The 26,959-nt window shown below is 39.2% G+C and overlaps 1 protein-coding gene across 5 annotated transcripts in view; it reads left to right on the top strand.

Annotated features, from left to right (window-relative positions):
* The first annotated feature begins 1,519 nt into the window (after window positions 1–1,519).
* TBPL1 (TATA-box binding protein like 1) overlaps window positions 1,520–26,959 on the top strand; it is a 31,523-nt gene continuing 6,083 nt past the window's right edge. Inside the window, exons 1-3 of one of the 5 annotated variants that reach the window (XM_037843358.1) lie at window positions 2,699–2,814; window positions 3,455–3,626; window positions 25,445–25,623. In XM_037843358.1, the coding sequence (XP_037699286.1) occupies window positions 25,489–25,623 (135 nt within the window). In that variant the 5' untranslated portion in view covers window positions 2,699–2,814; window positions 3,455–3,626; window positions 25,445–25,488. Of the gene's footprint in view, window positions 1,648–2,524; window positions 2,815–3,454; window positions 3,627–10,241; window positions 10,353–25,444; window positions 25,624–26,959 lie in introns of those variants that run through there. The other 4 variants (XM_037843357.1, XM_037843356.1, XM_037843354.1 and 1 more) reach the window with 4 other exon arrangements.

Genomic DNA, 26,959 nt, shown 5'->3' with positions numbered 1-26,959 from the left:
ATGCTCCTCTCAATTTCTGAACTTATATTATTGTTGACCACTAGAGTTTTCTGTAGCACTGGCCTAACCCACAAAGCTTGATATTTTCCCAGCCTGGGATGGATGGCTTTTCACTGTCCCCAACTCTCCTTGACTAAGCCAGTCCTACATTTTAGGATCTGATAACTGCAATTCCCCATTTCTAGCTATCAATTTCTGTATTCATCAAGAGATTTGGTTCAGACCATAGACTGCATATTCAAACCATACAGTGCACTATCTCCCAGCTGACACCTGAATAATGTAGCACATTATAAGGCCAGTGAGGCCCAGGGGCTTTATCACATTGTCTTACTTCTTTCACTGTTCAGTGAATTCTTTGGTCAGAGGAATGTTGCATGGGATAATGTGACAGTGTATAAGCATTCAATAAGTCCATGGAGAGTGGTTCTGGCAGCAAAACCAAATCCAATTCCAGCATGAGGAACTATTGCATTAAGGCAAATTGTTGACACAACGAAGACAAAAAGGAGTCCAAAAATAATTAACATGCTTGACAACAGGTAGTTTGCAAGTCCCCTTGAGGAAGAATGCCACACGAGAACCTCATAACTGGCCCCTGATGCTGCAAAATTGGCTATTCAGCAGTGACAGTAGTCCCTAGATGAGAGGTTTTTCCCTGCCACTTCCTTAGTAAATCAGACCATGTCACTTTCCAGTTTAGCATTTGGAAGAAAATTCAAACTCCTTCTATGCCCTACAAGGCAGCTAGCTGCAGGTTCAGGCCTAAATTTCTCTCCAATTTCTTCTTATATCACTCTTCCTTTTTAATCCCCTCACAACGCCGGAGCCACACTAATACCGCACCACAGCAAGCTCTTAGCACATTGTGTTCCCTCTGCCTGGAACACTGTACATAACTCCAGCCCCCATTCTTTTTCCATTTCAGCTGAAATGTTACCTCCTTAACGTCTGCTCCCCACTACCCCATAGACATTTCTACCCCCTCCTCTTGCTTGTTTTCTTCATTCCAGCTAAAACAACTTACCATTATTTAATGTTATTCCAACGATGTTAGTACAGAAAGGGAAACAAAATGGAAATTCCAACACTCTACAGAGCTTTTGAACGCTTGGGATATTTTTCTAAACACCCAGAGTGAGATGCAAAAGATCAAGAGGCATTCTTGGAGAACTCATAAATACCCAAACGGTTGCATCCACTCAAATCTCCTAGAATTCGGTCCATGGTTTCTCTTCCTAAACGTCAGTGCCGTTATCATTTTTCATGTTCTATTCACACCAATCAGAGGCCAGGCACCCAGGAGCCCGCCTCATGGCCTCGTAATAACGAAATCGGGGCTTCGCATTGGCCTTACGCACGGCCAGGGGTTACGGACCCAGCGGGACTTTGGAGCAGGGGCCCGCGCCATCCCGGGTCAGGGATTCGAGGGTCCCGCGCTCCGCGGTGCTCCCGGGGCCGTTACAAGAGCGTCGCTCCCGCGGGCAGCGCCTCGCAGGACGCCCAGAGGCCCCGAAGGCGCGCTCGGCCCCTGGCGCGGCGGTTCAAACTGGCGAGCGTGCGCCTCTCGCGGTCCCCGGGTCATTCCAGGGCGACATGGGCGCAGAGCCGCGGAAGGGCCTCGGTACCCAGACGCCCGACTTCCACGTGAGCGCCTTCCTACCCCGGTCTCTGCCTACCGCCCCGGCCTGGCCTGCAGCGACCCCTTCATGTGCCATTTCCCACCTGCCACCTCTGCCACCTTTCCCTTCCCACATCTCTCCCACCTGCAACCTCGCGCCTGCCACCTCCCACCTCTTCCTTCCCGCCTACCACCTCCTACTTCTCCTCTCCCGCCTGCCACCCTCCCCGATCGGGCTATACCGGACGCAAAGTCCTCTGAAGTGCCTCCGGGCTCCTGAGGGAACCCAAGTGCAGGAAGGAGTATCGCAGAAGCAGGCGACAAAAGTGCAACATGAGCCCCCTGCGTTATCCATCTCTCTCTCCACTCCCCCACACGTTATCATTCGTCCACCCCGCCAGTCAGCTCTTAGAGTAGGCTGAGAATTCCTTAGCGAGGTCTATATCGTGACCCCCAAAATTAACGCATTTATTTCAACTGGGGAAAAAAAAATGAAGTAGGACTTTTTCAGACAGAAAATGTCTCATTTCATTGTTAAGGACTAGCTTGACCAATTATATTAAATGACGGATCTTTTCTATGTATTGAAAATTGTCAGGTTTTGACAAAAAAAGGCCATTTATAACATACTGTACGTCAGAAATTAAGTGTGCATGTTTACATATCGACTAAAAACGTGCAAAGGAACAGTGTTTTCACAACCTTTCTAATTGGTTATCGAGCAAAAGGGCTGCCTCCAGCCCTAGAGCCACCGGACTTAGATCCCCGGACACCTCTGCCCACCAGGATCGTCGCTAGAGCCCGCTTCGAGGACAGGGAAACAGGAAGGGCGTGGGAGGGAGAAGGCAGGGGACGGGGGCAGTGAGAACCGGAAGTGGGTGGCTAGCGAGGAGCCGAGGCGCTTCCTGTCCGGCGGCGCTCTAGCCGCCGCGCGGTGTCTCTGTGCTCCCCGCGCCGACTCTATTTATTGTCGCCGGGAAGCTGCTGCCGCCCCGGACCCGGAACAACAAAGCGCCCAAGACGGAGCTCGAGCCCCGGGGGCTCCTAGCAACGGGCCGGGGCGGGAGTTCCATGGAGACGGGGGAGTGCGTCCGTCTCATCATCATCCTTGTCCTCCAGCTGATCCTTCGCGTCCGCCGCCACCGGCAGCAGTGCTGCCGCCGCGTCCTCTGCCGCCGCCCCCTCCTCCCACGGTAACCCCGGCGGCGACCCTGGGCGGCGGCGACCCCGGGCGGAGGCGACCCCGGGCGGAGGCGGGCGGGGGACGGCGAGTGCGAGCCAGGGCCGGCGACTGGGGGGCAGCCGCGGCCGAGGGAAGATCTGGTCCTCAGGCGGACACCGCGTTTTCGGGGTATCCCTCTAGGGATAACGGGGTGGGGTGGGGGTGGGGCGTCACTGCCAGGAGCATTCTGGAGCCGGGGGTAGGGTAAGAAAAGAGGGACTTTATTTTCCACGTTAGCCACAGCTGGGAAAGGCAAGAGAGATTCCCCATCCCTCTGCGAAATCCTCACCCCGGGAAAGAGGGACCGTGCGAAGATGCTGGGGCTCCGTTGCTTCCCAGAAAACTTCCAGCGGCCTCTCTGCCTGGGCGGGAAGGCTCCCAAATAGCAGCTTCGTCGGTTCCTGGTTTGGCAGTGCCAATTGCCCCCTTTCTTTTATTATTGTCGTTATTATTATTTTAACCAAATTAGGTTTGTTGAAGGAGGATCTGGAACTTAGGAAGTTAAAATGAATTGTGGATAAGGCTAGGTAGGGATGAGAGTAGGGATGAACGCTTAAGAATAGCCCTAAAAGTGAACCTAATAGGAAATGACGGTGTTTTTTTTTTGAAAGAATTTCTGCTTTTCACGGGACGTGCATCTGCAGGCTCTATAAGCGCGCTTATTGCGATAAGACTCAAAGTGCAGCAAATCCACATCTGTGAGCTCTCCAACCGCATCTGTCACCTGCCGATCATTCTGAGGCTTCACTGGCAACAGCTTAGCCTGGGCTTGTGTATTTAGGGGTAAGAACAGTGCCTTAAATTGGTGGCTCAAGAAAAGGGGACAAGCTCAATGTGATTTTTGTGTGAAGAAGCAGTGACAAATTCCCTGGGGAAATTGAAAAAGGGAAATCTAAGGAGAAGGTTCAGCCATCCTGCACATAATCTGAAGTCTTTATTTGAAAGTTTGAGAAAATGACAGTTCAGTGAAATCTAGAAGGGACTTTCATCATTAACCAGTTTAAAGAATTATTCATAGTTTGAAATGGCCAGTTAAATACTCATCAGTGTCTGCTGTCACTTTAAGCCTTACATCAACCTACTTAATGGTTTTTTTACTTTCCAAAACCATTCTAGGTCAGTAAATGAGGTTTGCCTATGGCATACAGAAAAGGCCACGTATTCATACTGCAGTAATAACCATTTTTGTGTACAGTAGGAACAAAGCTCTCCATATAAAATTCAAGATTAAAGATGAAAGTAAAATTGATAAATTGTAGAAGCAGTCATGTCAGCGGCAACTTCTGGTTGTCCCCCACCTCTCTTGGCAAACTTGGCTTCTCTTAAGGAAAAAGGTGTCCATATCCCCAGCCCCTTCTGCCCTCGAAATCAATGTCAGAAAGTCTAATGATCTGCCGGAAAGCAGTCTTCATTGACTGACTGACTCCCAAGTGCAGGTTTTAAACTCCGTTGGGCATTTTCATTTTAAGCCTTTAATCTCAAATTGAGGTCCATTTTCTCTTGTTAGAGGCATGTCATCTCTGTGTAAAGAGGTGGGTGGTTTCCCTTAACACGGATGGGACATGTGAGCATTGGGGAAATTAAAATTCCATTTTAAGACTGTAGGAATAGAAAGCCCAGCACTGTCACTTTTAGAGTAATGAATCAAGGGCTAGTGCTTAATTTTTTCACATTGCTGTTCTGGAAAGGACGTGCCTGGGGATTGGGGGCAGGGTGTGTGTGTGTGTGACTATGCTTGAGGCCACCAGAATTTTCACAGAGCACATGAGACTTAGGATTTCCCTCTATCAGAGAGCTGCCATCAGATTACTCACCCAGATCTTATTTGCTTTTGCCTCTTTCCCTTCCATGTTTGAGCACAGGTCAAACTCGAGCTTCCACCTTTATTAATCATCCAATTTCTGCTCTCCCTGCTCTCTGCTCCAGTACTCGCAACCTTTGGTGTGGTCTTAGTTTTTTATGCTATTTGTATTATTTCTGCTTCCTCTGGGGTTTTCAGCGTATGTTCTCAGCCTGTATATCCTTTTCATTAAAGTTCTTTGTTGTGTTTTCCTTCTGTGTTCCTCCCGTTTATCTAGAGAATTGGAGTAGTCAAGTCAATGTTTTGAGCAACTACAGGTGAGAGCCTTATGCTGAGAACAAAGCGATTGTATGGAAATGATACATGCAAAAGTATTTGAAAACATTTCAGAATAAAAGATTTTCTAGAAGACCAAGTCAATGCTAATACTAGTGTTAATATTGTAATTGTAAGCAGTCACTTTTTTGAGGGTAAAAGAAAATTTTAAGGCCTACTGTGTCTTGGATTGAACCTTAGATTTTTATAATTCTTATTGAAAAAACAATTTCTTTACCTAAGTTTTTTTCTGATCATTTTGCAACTGAATATTTGATTGATGATGCATTTTGCAAAATTTGAGGGAATTATTTTAAGTGATTTCCACATATTTTAAGTGGAAGATTGTCACATCAAAATTTTTTTGGAGGTATACTTATATGGTGTGTGCAGAATTTGCTATAAAATAGACTGAATATAAATGAAGCATATTGCTGAATAGACTTGGGGGGTGTTATTTCTTATGGATGTGTACATTTTTTCAAAAATCAGCAAATACTGAAAAGTCTAGTTGAGTGTGTCCATGCTGTTTGCAGGTGAAGGAGGCCAGTAATAACCTGGTAATTGATGATTTCCTTCTGTTGCATCATAGACCATGTGATGAAATTATTATGGCTATGAAAAATAAAGTTAAAATTGATTTAGAGGACTTTACAGTAGAATGTTTTCACAATGACTCTGGTTTCAAAGCCTATACTGCTTTTAAAACAAAGTTGTAGTGTGACTTTTGCAGCAATAAAGATTTTCTAAAATTTATATTCATATTCATTGCCCCTCTTCTATGCCTGATGCCATCCATGCCAAGGACGCAAAGCTGAGTGACAGGTGTCTCTCTTCAGGTGCTCTTTGGGCACTTGTAGATGACAGGGCAGCAAAATGCATGGTTAACACCATGGTAGACACAAGGTAGAATGTTAAACCCTTTTATCGCATACTGCCTGGGACTGTAGATACTGAAGTTCATATTTCACCATGCCTTCTAAATCAGAAGTTCCCTACGGACCGGGACTATGAGTCACCATCATATTGTTTGTTCTTGTGTGTGTGTGTCTGTGTTTTGAAGGTTAAAGTGTTAATAGCAGGAGTTACCCACACACAGAGACATACGTTTACTTTATTTTCTTTCATTCATTCATTCATTTCACTTCAGGAGAGCCCAGAAAGAGGATCTTAGTTAGTAGAATGATGGGACTGTTTCTGAAATCTAAATCTTGATGCCTAAATTTCCAACTTTTTATCCTGGCTGTAGGGATGTAAGTTTTAAACAGCAAAAATTCCTCAGACATGACTAAAGCTTTGTTGTAACCAATTTGGAACAATCAAAATCATAACTTGAGTAGATATGATGTTTACACTTGTCGCTGGACTACCACTTTGAGAAATTTCAAAAGGGTGATCATTTTATAAATATCTCAGGTTTCCAGGCCATGTAGACAAACTTGATTTTTGCATTATAACATAATCAACCTTTTATTTAGAAGAGAGATGGTGTGTTTGTGTGTAGTTGTGAAAAGCAAGATTCCACAAGGTATGTCATCAGTGGAAAGGAATCAGGCCGTATCACAAATTTATTCATCTGGTTTTATCTTAAAATTCAAATTTTGGTTTTAGTAGCTGGTTTGGAACTGGACGTCTGCTGCTAGGGATCCTATTAAAAGTTTTAAAAATACCCAAGCATTTTGGGACAGTTCAAATCTGCCTTCATGTGGGAGTCAGTAATGAAACTTTAAGATTTCACATGCAAAAAAATGCAGCACAAACGTTTGGCTGTTGGCTACTTTTACCATGCAATATTCATCCATCAAGGAACGATACTGAAAATCAGGTGATGTGTTAAAGGACAGTTTTCTCAGGACCTGTGTGGACAATTTTAGGCTGGGTTGTGCTCAGCACATAGGCCTTTGTTCTAGACATTGGCCCATGGTATTTTTGTTTGTTTGCTTGGTTTTTTTGTTTGTTTGTTTGTTTGTTTGTTTGCTTTTTAGCTCACTTGGTGAGAACTTGCAGTATCCTAAAAGAAGAAAAATTTTGTTTCTACTAATTAAATGGTTCCAAAGTATCAGATGTTACCCTCCTCCTCCAAATAAATTACAAGTATTTTCATTATGAAACAGAATGAAAATGTGGTGAAAATCAGTTATGTATTCTTGGCATTAGGGCTAGAGGGTTGGAGGTAGTTTCATGTAGTGTTTCAGGGTGTTCACTCGACCCAGGTTGCCTGGGCTCAGCATGGGAGCCCTGCTGCTGATTAGCTGCCCAGCCTTGGCCAAATTATTTCACTGCCCTGTGCCCCAGTTTTCCCATGAGTTGCAGTATGGGTTGCTGTTAGTCCTACCTCCTACAGTTGCTGTAAGAAGTAAATTTAAAGCACTTTGAACAGTGCTTAGCCTGGTTAAGAGCTGACTAAATATTAGCTGGTGCGAATAGTAGTGGGACTAGGTAGTAGGTTAAAAATGAACCATTAGGCCGTTTGAATAACACTGTTGCTTTCTTTTGGAGGCCTTCTCCTAAAGTGCTGGAATCTCTTCTTTGTGATCACTAGCCATTGGAGGTCTCATTTCTGCTTTTAGTTGTTGGGAGGGAGAGTACTTTTGTTTTAATTTGAGTTGTCACCCAGGCATCTCATTATCACTGATGGCAGATGGACTAAGTAAAAAGAGACCTCTCTTTCTTGGGGAAGGAGAGTCACCAAACGTGCTCTGGTATGCATTGCAGCCGCTTAGATGGCGGTCCCTGGAGGTGTGCCTGCTTGTGGGTCTCTGTGGCCTTCTGAATACGAGGAGAAGACCCCAGTGGTTTCCCTTAGCAGAATTAGTCCTGCTTTAGAAGACACTACTTTGTACTCATATAACTTGCTTGTTAATACGTCAGTGACAAGCATCTTAACTTGAATTTTCTGTCATGATAAATGTTCTAAATAGTAGCTTTCTTGTAATTATAGAAGTCGCTGAAACGGCTGCCGTGCTCCAGTAATTCAGGTGGTTCAAGAATGACTGCAAAATTATTCCCCAGCACAAAACCAGCTATTAAACCAAATTCTGGATTTTCTCACCCTTTACTCACAAAATAAGACCAGATGAGTAAAATTTCTGATGTATCCTGATTCCTTTCTGCTAATGACATAGTGGTGGAATCATTGCTCTTTCACAACTACACAAACACACACACACTCCATTTCTCTTCTAAATAAAAGGTTGGTTGTGTCATAATACAAAAATCAAATTTATCTACATGGCCTGGAAAGACCTGAGATATTTATAAAACAGTCACCCTTTTGAAATTTCTGAAAGAGGTAGTCATGTGACAAGAGCAAACACTGCCTGTGCTCAAGTTATAGCAGTAAACCATTATTTTTATTGTTTCAAATTCATTAAAACTAAGGCTTCAACTAAATACTGAGGCTACCTAATCTGGAAAGTAATTGGATAATTCTGGCTTTGTTTAGACTGCTACTGATATAGCTAATTTTTAAAAAAGTTAAGTCTAAATTTTTAGTTTAGTTACAGGGGTATTTGAAACTGCTGACTGAAAAATAAATGTTTCTGCTTAAACAGAATGAATTACAAACTGTCCTTTCCTGTTTTGGCTAACATCCAGATCTTGGTTTTTAGTTGAAATACATTTTTATAAAATACGTATTACAGAAATTTGTATAAAAATATTATTAAAGGTAAGTTTTGTTTTAAATATCCAGGGTTAAAAGTTTTATAATTCTGTCTTCCATGTTGTCCTGTTTTTGTTTTTTGTTTTACTTCATTTTTATAAGTCCCCCCACACTAAGGAGATCGGAGCTGTAACTTTTGTTTTCTTGTTTAAAGAAAGTGAAGTCTAGTTGGTACGGTTGATTTAGTTGAGCAACTAGGTTGGCCAGAATAGATTTGATGTTGATATAATATTGTTAACATTATAACCATCATGGATTCTGGCTCTAAAACATACGGAGTTAAGAGAAGAATTGATCATGGGATTTTAGATGCCCCAAGGACTGTTTTGGGATAATTTTAGGAAACCAGGTCTCCAAGGTGTCAGTACTATTGTCCAGAATAACACTTGCGTGTTTCAAGACAATGGTCTATCTGACACATTGTTTCCCTCGTGTTCTTTCCCCCACACTCTTTTTCAGGGATAAATGTTGCTATCCTTCAGATAATGAAGATAAAGCCAGTATGTAACCCAGAGATTGGCTTTTGATTTGATTTATGATTATGGTCAAAGTTTATAGAGCCTTCCATTGTCTGAACCTCCACTAAGACTGCTGGTGAACCTGCAGCTTTTGTGGAACAAGAACTACCCCATTCTTATTAATTGGCCAGATACTTGTGTTGAGCCCCACAACCTTTTTTCCTACTTGGCTACAGTAGCTTCTTGGGTCTCTCCAGTTACTTATATGTCTGTAAAAGCTGGTGGAGTTGTAACAACCATCCCCTTCACTGCACAAGGACTGGCAACACTCCAGGAACTTTACTAGTTGCAGATATGAGTGGGCACAGGGGGTACAGCCATGTTGAAGACATGGTCACCACCCTCAACACAAACTGAGCATGCTAATCGCAAAAGACACACTCGCCTTCTTAACTCAGCTCTCTACCCTTTTATTTCGGATGGAAGGTGTTGATATGAGGGAGGTGACATGGCTCAGTGGCTCACAACTGATAAATGCTATCTGAATAATAATTCTGTCATCTCCTTGGCAATATTGCTATCAGTATGGCAGAGAAAACCTTTAGCTGGCCAATAATATTGAAACTTCAGTCTCAATGCATAGTGCAAAACTACTGGAATAATTGTTTAATTTGTGTGTACCGTCAGAACACATGCCTCTTGATTTACTCTTTCTAGGCTTTTTGTTTGTAGCTTGTTAAATTGGAAGCATTTCAAATGTGTGAAAACGTATTCTTAATGTAATTTATTTGTCTTTGTATTGTATCCTTAGTCTCATTTTGTAGAAAAGGGAAATAAGGCTTTACCATTGAACCCTGTTTAATTGGATAAATGTTATCCTGAGACTGACCGACAGGGTGGCCATTCGGTGATGAGCAGCTGTCATGGGATAGCCTTAGAAAGTGGATGGGTTAGGACCCTTGGGGATAAGGTAAAGGAGACTCGCTCTCTGTTGTCTATATAAGAGAGCCAAGAGATGTTTCTTTAGGAGAGGAAAAGGAATGGACATCACAAGTACAGAGGGTCTGCATATGTGTTTTAATGAAAATAATTATTTCTTTACATCATAAATATACAGGCACACCTCATTTTATTGTGCTCCACTTGACTGTGCTCTGCAGGTACTGTGATTTTTACAAGTTGAAGGTTCGTAGCAACCCTGCTTTGAACAAGTACATCAGGGCCGTTTTTTCCAACAGCATGTGCTCACTTTATGTCACATTTTAATTAAGGTATGTACATTTTTGTTTTTTATACATGCTATTGCACACTTAATAAACTACAGTATAGTGTAAATAGCTTTTGTATGCACTAGGAAACCGAAAAATTCCTGTGACTTTCTTTATCGTGATATTCACTTTATTGCAGTGGTCTGGAATGGAACCCACAGCATCTCCGAGGTGTGCCTGTACTATACTTCTGTGTTTATAAAAGTTCCTGGAACACAGTTTCCCTGTAGGATTTTGGGGGATGAACTAAAACCAATGAAAACTTGTTAGGTGCAACGACACTCAAAGAAACATGCCAGAGAGTGGAGTAAGGGAATAATAGGAGAGAACCTGAGTGCTTTGGGGATTAAGATTTTTATTGCTGTAATGAAGAATGTCTACTCTTTCCACTTCCCCCCAAACTCACCATTCTTTCTCTCACTTGTCTTTAAAGTATTCATTTATTTCAGCAGCTGTTGACTGAGTTTAGGACCAAGGGCCAGATTGAGCCAAGTTCTAAAGACACACATTTGACTCAGTTCTCTTCAGGGAGCCTGGTGCCTGCTGTCTGGTAGACACAGTACAGGCGGTGCCTTAGCATTTGCGGTGCCCTCTGTGCGGGTGCTCTTCTCCAGTTTTTCTTATGACTGGCTCCCTGGTATCCTTCAAGATCTCATTTTAAGGCTCATTTCTCATCCTTGAAGAAATGGAGAGGCCTTCCTAGATCATTCCTCCTAAAGTTTCTCTCGTGCCATTTTGTTTATTTCCTATATAACAGATCACGTTCTCCAATTGTTTTAATTGCTTCCTTATTTGTTGTCTGTTTCCTCCCCTGGAATATAACTGTCATAGGGTTCTTCACCTGACTGTTTTATTCTGAGCTGTATTCCCAGTGTCTGGCCCCAGAGTTTTGTTCACATCAGTTGCCCACTGAAAGTTAAAGGAATGGGAACGGACATTCTGGGCAGACATAAATTGTTGACGGCGTCTCTTATTGCATGAGTAAGGGTGAAAAATGGAGAGTGTTAAGGTGTGCTGGAAGTGGGAAATGAGGCTATGAAAGGAAGGTTGGAGACTTTGTGGAATGCACTTCATTCCAAGCCAAGCAGATTAGATTCTCTCTTGTCTATTTAGGAGAGCCAAGAGATGTTTCTTTAAGCAGGGTTGTGGCACAATTAGGAAGACATGTCTGGTAGCTATTTGGTAGATGGACTAGGTCACGGAGACTGCAGGCTTAGAGTTCCATTAGGAAGCTATAGCCATAACAACCTGTGAAAGAGCCTAAAATAAAATCCTGATGCAGAAAAGAGGCTAGATTAGAAGTTAACTGGGTATAGGGGAAAAAGGAGAGGTGAAAGGTGATTCTGAAATTTCTGATTCAGTTGAGTGTACACTGGATAACATTAACCAAAATTAAGAATCAGGAGCAACGGTGATGCATGCACAGCTATATGATGGTACTGTGAACAGTTGACTACACTGTGGATGATTGTATGGTATATGAATACACATCAATAAAACTGAATTTTAGAAAATGAAAAAAAAGAATCAAGAGAGCAAGTCTTTCTGAAGGGAGTGGTGAGTACTATTTTGGATGTGCTCGTTTCCTTTACCAATTATGCCTAATAGACAATTGAGAATATGAATTCAGATCTCTGCTAGGTTGGGATTGATGTAGGAACCATAAATTTATGCATGGCGGTTGAAGCCTGAAAAGTTTAAAGAGCAACAGGATTTAAAACAGTGGTTTATAATCCCTCAGAGATCCTAAACCCATTGGAAAATATAAAGAAAACAATGGTTTCCTCAGGTACGCATGCACATTTGTGTGTATACAATTTCAGGGGGTTCCTACACCTCTGGAACTTATTGTTGAACTTTTCAGGGACTGTCATGGACTTCAGTTTAATTGAACTTCTCATTTAACGAGCAGAGAAGCCAGGGAGGAAAGGTGCCTCAGAAGCCAAGGATGGGGGTAGTGAGGGAGGATTTTGAGACCCGGACCCGGTGCTTTATGCTCTGGAGAGGGAGAAGAGGGCTGCAGCTGGGCCATTGGGTTCAGCAATGGGCCGTTCATTCATGACGCTCCAGGACCGTGAAGGGGCAGGTTGTGGTTGTTTAACGCATGAATTGGAGTTAAGGAAGAAAGGCATGGTAAACAGAGAGTGGAAATCTTGATGTGCTCTGTGATAAACACTCCTGTTATGACAATATATCCTATTTTAAGGGTCTACTGAAAAAGAAATTCCATTATTTTGAAGACCTATTGTGACATTCCAGCCCAGTGGTTCTCCACTGTGACTGCCCATTAGGAACATCTTATAATTTTTTTTGTTAAATACCATCAGTTAAATCAGTGTCTCTTGGGAGGAGGGTGAACCTCTACAGAGTTTTGATTTTGTTTATTTTGTTTTGTCATGCCTTTTTCTCAATGGTTAAGAATCAGTGTTCCAGTCAGAGAACTTGCCTGTCACTCTTGTCACATTCTTTGTAGGAACTTTTCTTTTACTTGCATGTTATCATCAAGTTGCTCACCTTTTGGTTGTGCTAGTTTTAAATCAGTGTGCTTTAGGCTTTCTCAGTCTTAGTTTTCAGCTTTAAAAAGTTTGATGTCTTTCTTCTGATCTCTAGTCAAGGGTTCCATATTTATTTCTTTTTAAGTGACACAGCCTTCAATCAGTTAAAGCTCTGACCAGTTCTAAGTAAAATAAGATTATATAATATGGAAGATTACATGTGGAAATAGTATTTTTTTTCTGTAATGCTGTTTGCTATATGTTACATTGTTGACTCTTTTTACTATTTTATAAACAGAAAAGTTTAAACCATACTAATTTCATGTTCTTGCCTTCCTTTTCTTAAAATGGCGTTCATATGTGATTGAGATCCTAACCTTGTTGTCTACACCAGAGCAGACATTTCAGAAGGTAAAGGGAAAACCTGTAAAAGCAGGTGAGAGGAGGTTGTCAAATAGGACATCTCACCTGTTGTGTTTTCAACCTGCGGTGCTTTCTTTTGGTTAGCTGTCCACAGTTCAGATTTGAACCCTTGAGATAAAATCAGAACACAGAGAAGTTTGACCTTTATGCATACCAATCTTGACTCCAACCAGAAAGTGGAAAGAGGGTTTATTTGGTCTGTTAGCTACCTAGTGAATTAACATAGGAACTTGCATGCGAACACAATACACTTTAAAAATTATGCTATTTTGTTAGCATCAGCTGTGGACCTCACAAATCATAATCAATAGGATGGCTTACTTAGGACAGTTACCAGAATTCTCTGTAAAGAGGTGAAACTTCCCAAAGGTTTAAAAAATGGTGGTATGTAGTATGGGAAGATAGGTACACATGTAACACTGGCTCCAAGAAAAGTGTTACCTTATAGTGTAAATGAAATGAATATGAGAAACTTTTGTTACAGCTGAATATCCAAACCTGGGGACTTCTAACTACCCTGTTTTTGTAGCTGCCTCGCTAAGTAAACTTATCTGTTTTGTAATATGTATTTCCTTCTCCCTGTTTCTTCCTCTGCCCTTCACTCCCCTGACTCCAGCCCTCCAAACAAAACAAAACAAAACAACAAAACCTAGGATATACAACTAAGAAAACTTTGTTTTTGTTTGAAATGGTTTCCTTATTATTAGTTTTTATTTTTTAAATTCAGCATCAAAATTAGTTTTTTTAAATGCTAATTTCATTTACCAGATCCATTAGCATTGTTTTTTTTTTATATTTACTCCTTGCTTTTAGACTTGAAGGAACATGATCTGTTTTTGTGTTTCAAAACTTGAAGAGAATTAACTGGAAATCCTTTCCATGTTTGAATATTTCTATACTGGGGAAGATGATGAATGGAGAAAATGGTAACAATGAGAATAGCTAAACTTGAATGCTTACCATGTGGCAAGTACTCTGCCAAGTGCTTTACACTTAATGTTCACAACACTGTGAGAGGAATACCCTTATCTGCCTTGTTTCACAGGTAAAGACATCTAAGCACAGAGGTGTTAAGTAACTTTCCCAAGGTCACACAGCTGGAAAGTGGTAGAATCTGGATTTAACGCAAGTAATCTGTTCCAGAGTCTGGGCTCCTAAAACTTCTAGTTTTAAAAGTGTGCCTGTGTGTGTGTGTGTGTGTGTGTGTGAGTGTGTGTGTAATTATTGTTTTCTAAATAATCTTAAGGTTGACAGTTAAGGTCCACAGATATTTAACTGAATGTTTATAGTACCTTGGGAACTGTGTTAAGGCAGGTGTACAAAAATAAGTAATATTTGATCATGCCTCTGAGAAGCTCATGGTCTACCAAAGAGAAATACATAAATAGGACATATCACTATAGTTCGGTGGGGAAAAATGCTGTGATAGAGTTATGCCAAGTAGTCTGGTAATGGGTCTGAGAATGGGAACACCCTGGCTCCATGTCCAGATTTCCTGGTTCTTTAGATTTCTTATTTCATCCATGATAGTTTTTATTACCTTTGATACTAGGGTTTCCAAATTTTCATTTCCAAGCTGGACTTAACGTGCCCTGGACTCTATACTGTGTCTCCTCTTGAGTGTCTTGCAGGTCCCTTCAGTTCACTTGCCTAGCCCCACTTTCCTCTCCCCTGCTGCCTTGCCTTCCAGTGTTGACTGTCTTTCACTAAAGAGCATCTACGGCCACAAACCTGGGGTCATCATCCATCGCCTTTCTCCTCCTCCTCATATTCAGTCACCACCATTGTTCACTCTGTCTCCAAAAAATGCCTGCTTTCTGCCTACTGCTTCCCTCTCTACCCGTCACCACCCCAGTCCACAGCACTGTCATCTCACCCAGCTGCTGCACGGGCCCTGACTTCCTACCCCCTCTCATCGTCCAGTTCTTTCTCCCATTGCAGAAGAGCTGGTGATGGATTTTTAAAATGTCCAGGGCCTAGGTTTCCAGTACATCATTATAGAATTGTGGCTGGAGGTGATGCTGAACCACAGAACAAGCAGGAGTGAGCCACTTGGAGAAGTGGGGATAGAGCACTTTCAGCATAAAGAATAGCACAAGCAGGCAAAAGGGTGATAGTGTTTGTATATAAGTGCTTTGATAACTCAGTGAGAAATCTCAGAAGGAAAATGAGCAAAGGATACGAGACAGTTAACATAAGAACAAATAGAAATGGTTAGTAATATTAGAAAAGTTCACCCTCATTAGTATTCAAGGAAAGTCAATTCATTCAATACTGCTTCTTCTTATACCTTAGGTTGACAAAGATTTTTATAAAATCCTTTGTTGACTGGAAAGGACAGTGTATGTATATGATTCCAATATTGTTTAATATGTACAAATAAATATACAAATTTAGCAACTTAAAAACATGCCTATATGAGCATAGGGAAAAAACACAAAAACAAAACTTGGGCTAACTTAATGTGCCAAAATCCTAGCAGGGATTATCACTGTGTTAGGATTACAAAAAACTCTTTTCTTTAAGTATTTCTTATGTAACCAGAAAAAGACATGTTATTTAAAAAAAAAAAAAATGTGTTAAGACAATTTGCAACGTTAAGAAAACTACCCAAAATGAATTTTGCTTTCACATAATAAGGAAGTCAGTATGCCAGATTTCCCAGTTTGAATCCACCAATTTAAAGTTGTGTTTCCCCTTGTCATCCATAATAGTATTTAGTTAAAATTCATGCTAATGTTACTGTTGACTACTGTTACTTCAGTGTGGAATATATACGTGAGGTGCTCATTAATCCCTCAAAACAGTCATGCAATAAATGATATCTCTGACATTTTTCAAATGAAGGTAGGTGCAGTTTGGATCTAGCCCATTGTCTCCTAGCTTCAATTACAATTCACGCCAACTGTCTTAATACCTGAATTTTCTTATTTCGAAGTTACGTTAGGATGTGTTGAAATAGTTAAGACTCTTTTTAAACATAGACTACTATTTAAACATTAGTATGGGATGGGACTAATGTAAACCATGGACTGCAGTGAATAGTACAATTATAAAAACGTTCTTTCATCCCTTGTAACAAATTTACCACACTAATGCAAAGTGTTAATAATGGTGGTATTTTATGCATGATTTTTCTGTAAACTTACAACTTGTCCAATAATATATATGGTCTATGTATTAGATTATCTATTCTCACATTGCAGAATCTCATTTTTTTCAAACAAAACTTTTTCTCAAAAGTATAAATCAGAATTTATCCTTCATTCAGGAAACCAGCATCATTTAAATCTTCCCCTGCAACATTTTAGGCATCATTGCAAATATTTTTATTGACTGTAAGCATAAAATGTACTTCACTTTACTGGTTTTTATTTTGTTTTGCTTTGTTTTCTTATTTTGAGAATTGCTGGCAACTCTCAGAGTTGTTAATTAATTTCTTTAAAAACCAGTATTTGTAACTCTCTTTATATAGATAAAAAAAGATAGCAATTCATTTTAATGCAATTTATCTGCATGAATTCTGTCTGCCTGCCAGTCTTCAGAATTGATTTTTAGATTGAGTCTCATAGATAATAGGTGACTATATGTGGTGAAGGCGTGATACGTTACTGTTTAGCTTCATATAAGATGGTTTTTTACAACAAATGATTTTGCTTTTACTTAAGCGTTTGTAAGTATTTTATATAATATTGGTGGTATAATATATAACCCTTTCCTTTGGAAAAATACAAGGTTTTTTGTTTTGTTTTGTTTTGAGGCCTAGCATATGGCTAATGACATTTTCTTCATGTGGCTAGACTACAAAATTCTAACCCTGAGAACTGGCTCCTAAACATAAGTACAGAAATGGCTTCATGATTGAATATCCCCCAATCTGAAGATTCTGGAGTTTTATGCATCTTTCTATACCGTTGTCCCTTGGTGTACCTTACATTCTCTCTTACTGCCTCTTGAACAGAAATGCACAGAAGGGAAAGAGGGAACTTGAGAATTGGGATCCTAATCTAACAAAACTAATATAGTAATGCTAGAATTAAGATAGAAATTCCATATGTAATTCCTAAATTTGCCTATACTATGTCTGCATCTCGGATGCAGAGATTTCTAGTCTCATCTCCCACCTAAGAAAAGAGTTATTTTAGAACATTCTTAATAATTGGTTGGTTATCTAGCTACTCCCACCCCCCCCCCACTCCCCCACTTTTTGACTCATCTCTGTGGAGCCCACTGCTTTGCAATGTAGCTGTTTGTTTTGTGTGTGTGTCTTTAATTGGCCTATCAATTTCCTTTTTATTCAGATATTTGAGAACAATTACTATCTTTACTTTCTTGGGCTAAATGTCCTGAGACTTTTCTCACAGCTCTTTTTATGTCACTTGCCATCCTACTTTCTTCTGGATATCTTGATATCAGTGTCCTCTTTATATGACAAGTTCAGCATTTTCTAGATGTTTCAGTAGTAGAGAGACTATGACTTCCCTTTGGTCTGGACACTCCTATCCAACTTAGGTTTGTGGGTTTTTTGTTTTGTTTTGTTTTTGGGTAATATAGTTAAAACCGCATGTTGTCTTTGTGTGACCTATTGTGAAGTCAAGTCATTTTCTTAAACAGCTTTTAAAAATTATCTTGCATACTTTCAGACAGAAAAGTGGGGATGGTAATGTAACAAATACCCGTAACACTATCACCTAGATTTAATAATTCTTAACAAGATGAAGCTGTAATATGGCATTTTTTTGCTACTAAAATATAATTAAACTTTACTATCTAAACCTATTCTGTACCTCTGATTAAACTGTCCAAATTTCTTTGGTTCCTATGGCATTTCAGATATCGAAGGATTCATCATAAAATGTATTCAAATCTATTTGTTACTAAGTTCAGATAGTGACAGATATACCTGTATTTTAAAGTCAATTGTGGACATGACATCCTCCCTGGATATTTTGTTATGCATTTCAAAAAAAATAAGCATATTTATCTAAATAACCACTCTATTATGTCACCTAACATAATAATTCCTTAGTATCATCTGATACACAGTTCCATATGCAAATTTCCCTCAAATACCTCTTACAGCTTCTTTGTTCAAACCAGGATCCAATCAAGGACCATATTATACAGGTGTCTTCATTTTAATAAAAATGAGCTTTACATTTATCAGTGTTAAATTTTATTTTATTCATATTGCCTCATCGGTCTTGTCCAAGAATGAGCAAACTTTTTCCTAAAATGCCAGATAGTAAATGTTTTAGGCTTGCAAGTCTTGTGGTCTCCTTTACATCAACTCATCTTTGCTGCCCAGTCATTACGTAAACACGTGACCATGGCTGGGTTCCAGTGACGTGTTTTTTTTTGTTTGTTTTTGTTTTTTGTTTTTTGTTTTTTTTTTAATTTTTACAAAAACAAGGAGCTGGCCCACTGAATGAAATCTGCTGACCCCTGTCTAACCTGTTATGATCTTGGTTTTTTCCATCTGTTAACTTGACCTTTCTCATGTTGTGCATCAGTTCATTAAATAATTCAGTATTCAGCGACCAGAGAATCCATCAAACAATAATAGCTACCATTTAGCAAGCACATGCTCTATGCTATGTACTTGACATAGATAAAGATACTTAAAATATCTTTTAAATATCTTTTAAATATAAAAGAACCCTGGGAGGTACCAGTGATATTATCACCAGTTTGCAGAGGAGAAAGTTAAGACTTCAGGAGAGGTTAAATAACTTACCAGTGTCACATAGCTAAATGTAAACTGTAGGTCAGAGCCCCCTCTTTAAAGTTGGATGCTGTCCTGTCAATCAAGTGGGAAAGGGTCACTCTTTCTTAAAGGCAGCACGTTTGCTTTGCTCTCTCTTGGTTACAGGTGTGTGTTGAGAGGCTGTTGAGTAACATGTTGGAATCAGGACACAAACTATCTGTTTCCTGATCTGCTACTTTAGGAGTGTACAAAGCACATGAAGTTAGTTTGGCTGGCATGTCTTTCTTTTAGAAAAGAGGGATCTCTGGGAGACCACATGGGCCCATGTTGTGTTTGCAAATTGGTCTATCTCCAGTCTTCCCCTGCCTTTGCCACTTCCCCGATTACGGATTGCAGCCTTCGAGGCCTCTCCCTCAGTGTCCTCAGTTCCAACTTGAATACATTTACAGTAGCTAGATTCTACTATTTTTTCTTTTCACCTTTATATAACTTTTATTTAGATTTTGGGTTATTTTTGCTGTGTTCACATGGCAGTATTTAGTGTGGCTTTTCAGTTTAAGTGCTTTCCTGGTGTGGAAAATATAAAATGTAGTAGTCTTTGGTGCAATTTGTCTTAAAAGTCAGAAGATGGCAGTGTTTTCCAGCTCATGATTTAAGGCTCGTTTGTGGTTGCTGAAGTAGTTTCTGAATTCTGTTAGCAAGTCAGGGGCCCAAAGTATAGATCATGTGTTCTTGTCCATAAAGGTACTGAGTTCAGTGGTTCAACTCTTATGATGCACTTTTGAATAGAAATCTAGAAATATGACATTTCCTGTAGGTAGCAGCAGTTTTGAGCTTTGCTTTTTATTGGGAAAAACTGTGTGACAAACTAAACTCATGCTCAGCATTTACTTAAAAATGGCAAAACACCTGATCAAGTTTTGTCATAAGGTTAGGTGTTGGGCAGTGGGTAGAGTATTGATATTTAAATTTAAATCAAAATGGAAATAATTTTTTCTTGTAGCAGACCTGTTATATATTTCTTTAAAAAATAATCCAGACTCTTCAAAAGCTATAAGAAATAAATAAAAAATAAAAAAATCAACTATCTGAATAAAATAATTGCTAATATTATTGGGGGTGGTGGGGTGGTGAAAACATACTATATAGGTCGATTGTATTTTATTTAGCCAATCTCTTGTAGATGGACACACAGGTTGTCTGTTATTAACCGAATTGTAACGTATACTTTTGTTTATACTTTGCTCATTTGTTCATTTATTTCTCAAGATATATTCTTACCTGCTGACTGCTATTCCATATATACACACATTTTAAATTTGAATACACATTGCCAGATTATCCTGTAGAAATTACAAGAAAATGCTGGTGTATTCACGCCTTCACCAGCACTGTTTAATATTTGGCAATATATAAGTAGGTGGTGTCTCATTCTTTTAAGTTAGCATTTCCTCAGTTACTAGTGATGAATAGACAGTCATAAAAAAAAAAAACTAAAACCATTTATTTCTAAAGGTAAAGAACTTCTAAATAAAAAGCTCTAAACTTATTAGTCTAATATATATATATAATATATTATATATAAATATATATATAGGAACTTTATTGTTAGAATAAAGGGATAATGAAGCATTGTATATAATTGCCTTAGATGTTCATGCAAGGAAAGAAGAAAAGCTCAAAACTGACACATTAAGTATCTGACTTCGATACTTCCCAATATAAGAAATTAGGGAAATAATAAATCTGTAAAAGGAAGGAAATGATGAGTATAAGGCAAGAAATTAATAAAGAGGATCAACTGCCAATAATTTGTTCTTTGAAGAGACTTAACAAAATAGAAAAATCTTTCAGCATGGTTGACAAAGAAAAAAAATAAATGATAATAGAATGAAAAATGGATAAATATACATAGATACAGCAGAAGTTTTAAAAGTATATGAAAACCATGAAGAATCATATGCAGTAAGTTTTAAAAATTAGGAGAAACGGAAAATTTCTTAGAAAAATTCAATTTACCGAAACTGACTTAAGAAGAAATAGAAGATATCAATTGTCTTAAAATTCTTAAAGAAGTTGAATTACTCTTTCCAAATCTACCAAGCAAACAAGTCCAGACAATTTTCAGATAAGGTCTTCTGAACTGTCTTCTAGAGAATAAGAAAAGAAAGAAACCTTCCTAACTTGTTTAATGAGTCTATTCTAACTAACCTCGATACCCAAACCAGATAAGGACAGTACAAGCAAGGAGAATTATAGGCCAGCTGGGCTTATGAACATAGATGTGTAAATCCAAAATGATGTAATATCAGAACAAATCCATCAATGTGATCTAATTGGGTTTAGGGATGTAATATATATGTAATTTGAAAAATGCATGAGAAGGATAAAACAACACATTCAGAGTAGAGGTTTCGTCAGGAGGGGAGAGATGAGGATGTCATTTGGGAGGAAGGGCATGGCAGGCATCAATTATACTGTAATGTTTATTTTTTAAGCTGGGTGGCGGGTACCTAGTGGTTCATTGTATTATTCTTTTTGCCCTTTTGTGTATCTTAAATATATCATACTGTACTGCTGTGATTAGCAGGTTTGACAGCTCTGTGAGCTTAAATATCATCACTTTCAAATACTGTATTTTTTGTGGAACTGCTTAAACACATTCCCCTTGGAGCTATGCAAACCATAAAGCAAACATTTATCTTAGGCATAAACTGAGATACAATAAAATATCCTACGTAGGCATTTTTGTGGATACTGTTTTAAGGGGCTTGTAGGGAAGAAAGACTGTGAGCTCTTTTACAGTCATATGAAAATAGGTGCTTTGGAAGGAAGTTCAGGCTGGCTGACATACCTTTTTTTCCATGCCTTGTATTAAAGGAAGTAGTTGGAATTCTAGGTAAAAGAGAAGTTTAATATAGACTGGAGGTTGAAATGTTGGATTTTGTAGCAGTCATTCACCATATAATAATGAAAATCTGCTGGGTACCAGATATGGTATTGGCCCATGGGAACACATAGCCCTTTAAGACATAGGCTTTGACCTCAGAAAGCTGAGAATTTAGTAGGGGAATTAGATAATACAGATGTTTAACTATAGGTACAATGATAGTTGTAAACAATTTGGAATGTATCTTCCCTAGTGGAAATTAGTTTCCACCATCTATGGCATTTTTTATTTTTAATAGAGGTATGTGTGTATTTTTAGGACCAACCTAAGCCTTTTGAATTTCTTTACAGTAGTCAATTCATCTTTAACACTGAGAATAAAGTTCACTCAGGCAGTCATTTTTTACCCATTGATAAATTATTTAGCCACACCTAAAACTAAAAGGAACACGATAGTCCTTTAAATAGTTTGTAGAAATCAAGATTTGTCTGATATTACACTGAGTTGCCATTCTAGTTATCCTGTTTCAGAGGGGTATAGTATGTTTTAAGAAGTAAATCTTTGTTAATACCTAGTACTATTGTCTTGTTTTATGAGATAGATAAACTGATTTGCAAATGAGCTTTTTTTCTTTCTGCTTCAGAAATGTGGGGTTGTTCATGTAGGATGTGCCCTCCCTCCCCTTTTTTTTTAAGTACTAACTTTTTTATATTGTATCCTTGATTGAAAAACTTAAAGCAGTAGTATTTTCTGAAGCTGCTTGCTAGGTTACTGATCTCAAACATGAACAAACTTATGATGAACTATTCCCATGACCTTGTTTTTAGAATTTAAGTTGCTGAAGCATAGAAACAATCATCAGTCTTGAATTAACTTCCAGGCTTCTTTGCATTCACAAAGATTTGCTTTACCCCTTCCCTGTTGACTTGTTTTACTCTATGTATTAGCTTTGTTTGCTCCCATTAGGAAATTCAATAGTGTAGGAAGACAAAACAGTAAATCTGAGTCATCATTTTAGCCTGCGTGGTGTAAAAATTCTATTGTGAAACAGTAAATTTGGCATAGCTGCTCCATAATGTGGTTTCTCCTTAAGTAGCTGCTTGTTTGTAGTTTACGTTCAAGGGATGCGTATCAGTTAGGATTAGGTTTGACCGTGTATAACAAAAATCCAACATAAGGGGATCTTAACCACGATAGCTTTATGATCTGAAATGGCTATGGGGACCCAGCCCTGATTTCTAAACTTTAGGCAACAAGAATGAAGAAGAGCAGAAAGGCTCACTGGCTTGGTTCAGTCTCTCTAAACAGACTTTCCAGAAGACACGTAACCATTTCATTTTACATTTTGTTGACCAGAATGTACCAGAGGTATTACCACAGAGGCTCAAGAGTATAGGATATTTTTCCTGCTACATGGTGCCCATCTTGACATGTGGGTTCTGTTATTGTGAATTAAGAGTGGAATGGATGTTGGGTAAGCAACTAGAAGCCTCAAGATCATTTTACAGTTTTTGTAGGAAAATAGCAGAAAACCTGGTGGTATCCAGATGGGTCCATATCTGGGCTGTCATATCATCATGGCAAATGATGCTAAGAAATATCTCCTCTGCCTGTAGATTCCAACTTATTTTACCAATAATCACTGTCATTTATTTGTGTTATTATTTCCCAGACATTTTATGCGCTAAGTACTTTTTACACATTTTATATAATCCTCCAACACCACTCTGGAATGGATAGTATCTATTCCGTGTTTCAGATGAGAAAACTGAGGCACAGAGAGACTCCATAACTTGCCTAAGTTCTTATGGCCACTAAGTGGCGAGTGAGGCCTTGAGCCTCCCACTTAACCTCTGGTGCTGATAACCACCTCTGCCTAGCAACCCATCTACCTATCCATCAGGCCCACTGCCACCCTGCTCACTTCTTACACAAAAAAGCGTGATTTGAGGCGGCTCAAACAGACGCACAGTAAAACAAAAAGATAGGCAGGGAGAAGGGAATGTGGGAATACGAGTGAGAAAATACTGAGGTCGGGGTACACCTGATCCTCTGAGTCGAATGTTTTGTGGTTCTGGAGAGTCCTAGAAGTCTTGGTCTGCCTTGTCACTGGGTTCATAGAGACCAAAAGCCAGAAAAACAGGAATGAATTTTCTTTATGTGGACTCTTGGCGTCTTCCTTGTTTTGCTCATATAATAATTTGAATCCTTGTAAAGAATACTAATTTTTCAAGTATAAGAGAATTATAATAGTATCCTTACTATCTTCTTGTTTTCTTTTTGTGGGTTAGGTAAGCTGACTCACCATTATTTTTTAAGATGTGGAAACCCAAGCTGTAATGGTTAATTTCGTGTGTCATTTTGGCCATGTTATGGTGTCCAGTTGTTTTGTCAAGCAAGCACTGGCCTGATTGGAAATACCCTGTGAGGGTATTTCATGGTTTTAAATCATTAGTCAGTCAATTGCATCTGTGGCCGTTTAAGTTGACAGTCAGCCAAGGAGATTGCCTTCAGTGTTGAGAGAAGTATTATCTAATCAGTTGAAGGCCTTAAAGGAAAAACTGATGATTTCAGCAGTCAGAGGAAGAATTTCAGCCAGCTTCCCGTGGGGGATTCATGGAAACCTTCATGGGAGTTCCCAACTTGTGTCTGCTCTTGCAACTTGCCCATCCGCATGGTCGCTTGAGCCAATTGCTATAAGCAATCTCATAATATTTACATACATAGATAGATATATAGAGATATATCTCCTGTTGATTCTGTTTCTCTGGAGAACACAAAGAGAATTTTATAGCTGCATTTGGGTCATATATTTAGTAAGCACTAAGGTTTTTTTTGTTTGGTTGTTTACGGAAATGTTCTTATTGTAGGAGTTTTGTAAAATATGTATTTTAGGAGATCTGGTCATGTGTCCTCCCGCCCATGGTTTGTGAACTCCTTGAGGACAAGAGCCTCTGCCTTGTGCCTTGTTCATTTTTCTTTTCTCCAATATCCTCACCTCAGAGAATAGAAGGTGTTCAGGAAGTGAAGAATGAATGAATGATCTGTAAGTTAGAAAAGTCTGTTAATAAATGTTTCAATTAATATTATGCTTCTGTAAACTTAAGCCAGTTACTCTGTCTGAAGTAGTGAAAAAGAGCTCATTCTTTTGGTAGTCCCAGCGACATGAAGTGGGTTATAACACCACCGATGGTTGACATTGGGGTTGCAAGGATAATTCAAGCCGAGGTCCCACCATGAGCTGGATATGTTTGGGGGCACTCCAGAGCTGCAGTGCACCTGGGATGTGGTGGTGGTGAAGCCAAGTGGCCCAAGATGAGCCTGGAAACTGCCTGACATGTTAAAGTTACTTATTCATTTGAAAGAATGGAAGTTAGGTCCAGATTTCAAAGGATATCATGTGGCATATTATCTTAAAATTTGAGAATGGCGGTTGGAAGCAGCATAATTGGTTTGAGTTATTATTGAAAAATAAATAATATAGATTTCATTTCTTGCATTTTAATTTTCAAGGTTGTTTGTGAAAAATAAAGTAACAGAGCACTGAAGTTTAATTGCTTTGTTTGGTTTTATTTTTCAGGATGTGATCTTCGTGGTGGGACCCTAAGTTTTTAAACTACCCCAATGGATGCAGACAGCGATGTTGCATTGGACATTCTGATTACAAATGTAGTCTGTGTTTTTAGGACAAGATGCCATTTGAACTTAAGGAAGATTGCTTTGGAGGGAGCAAATGTAATTTATAAGCGTGATGTTGGAGTAAGTATCTGATTTTTGGTATGTATACAGCACAGCCTAGTTTTATACTGCCACAGATAGTTTTTGAGGACCCAGCCACACACTAGTTGTACCGTGTGCAGCGGTGAGCCCATGGAAGTGACCCCTCCTCTCATGGGATGATGGCTGTTCTGGTTTGCTAATGCTGCTGGAATGCAAAATATCAGAGATGGATCGGCTTCTATAAAGGGGGTTTATTTGGTTACAAAGTTACAGTCTTAAGGCCATAAAGTGTCCAAGGTAAGTCATCAACAATTGGGTGTCTTCACTGGAGGATGGCCAATGGTGTCCAGAAAACCTCTGTTAGCTGGGAAGATACATGGCTGGCATCTGCTCCAAGTTCTGGTTTCAAAATGGCTTTCTCCTAGGATGTTTCTCTCTCAACTCCTGTGTGTACTTCAAAGTGTCCTTCTTGGCTGTAGCAAGCTCAGTCCTTCTGTCTGCGCTTTTACACGGCTCCAGTGAACTAATCAAGGCCCAGGCTGAATGGGTGGAGCCGCACCTCCATGGAAACTATCTGATCAGAGTTATCACCCACAGTTGGGTGGGTCACATCTCCATGGAAACACTCAAAGAATTATAATCAACACTAATACATCTGCCCACATAAGATTGCATCAAAGATAATGGTGTTTTGGGGGACATAGTACAAACTGGCACAATAGCTTCAGAGCTACCTATCTCTGAGTGTTAGCAGAGTGCTCATTGGTTCCATGGACATTTTATTGTTCTTCCAATGTCTTTTAACTGAAGAAAGAAACATTTTTGCTTTCATGTGTACTTATTCAAATACAGTTATAATTGAATGATGCCCCAGTGTATACTGTAATCTTTGTTGTGTGTTAATTGTCATACTCCTCTTTAGTTAGCTGAAGTAGTTGGTTCTCTTTATTAACAAACTGCTAAAAATAATATGGCTCGTATCTGGACGTTTTAAATTGTAGTTTGTGTTAAATTCACAGTGTTTAAAACAAAAATTGGTAATGTGTCACCTAAAACGGAACCCTACATGAAATTAACACTTATTATGCTATCTGATTTTTTGAAATTAACTTATAAGTGACAACGGGTGTTTATTTGGCTTTTATAAACCAAAGAATGATGACCTATAATTACATATACAGTTTAAACATTTATTACTAAAATTAAATAAGAATATATATGAAGGCTCCTGTGAAAGTTATTACCAATATACCTAGGTAAATTATCATTCATTTTTAATACTAAAAACTAAGTAAAGATTAATTAAATTCAATTAAAATTTTCAGTGACCCACAGTAAAGATGTTTACGTTTACCAATAATATCATTGTCTTTTA

The sequence above is a fragment of the Choloepus didactylus genome, chromosome 7 (genome assembly GCF_015220235.1).
Source record: "Choloepus didactylus isolate mChoDid1 chromosome 7, mChoDid1.pri, whole genome shotgun sequence".
In the NCBI taxonomy this organism is placed as follows: domain Eukaryota; kingdom Metazoa; phylum Chordata; class Mammalia; order Pilosa; family Megalonychidae; genus Choloepus; species Choloepus didactylus.
The sequence above is the reverse complement of the archived record's forward strand: the minus strand, read 5'-3'. Positions and strand labels throughout refer to the sequence as shown.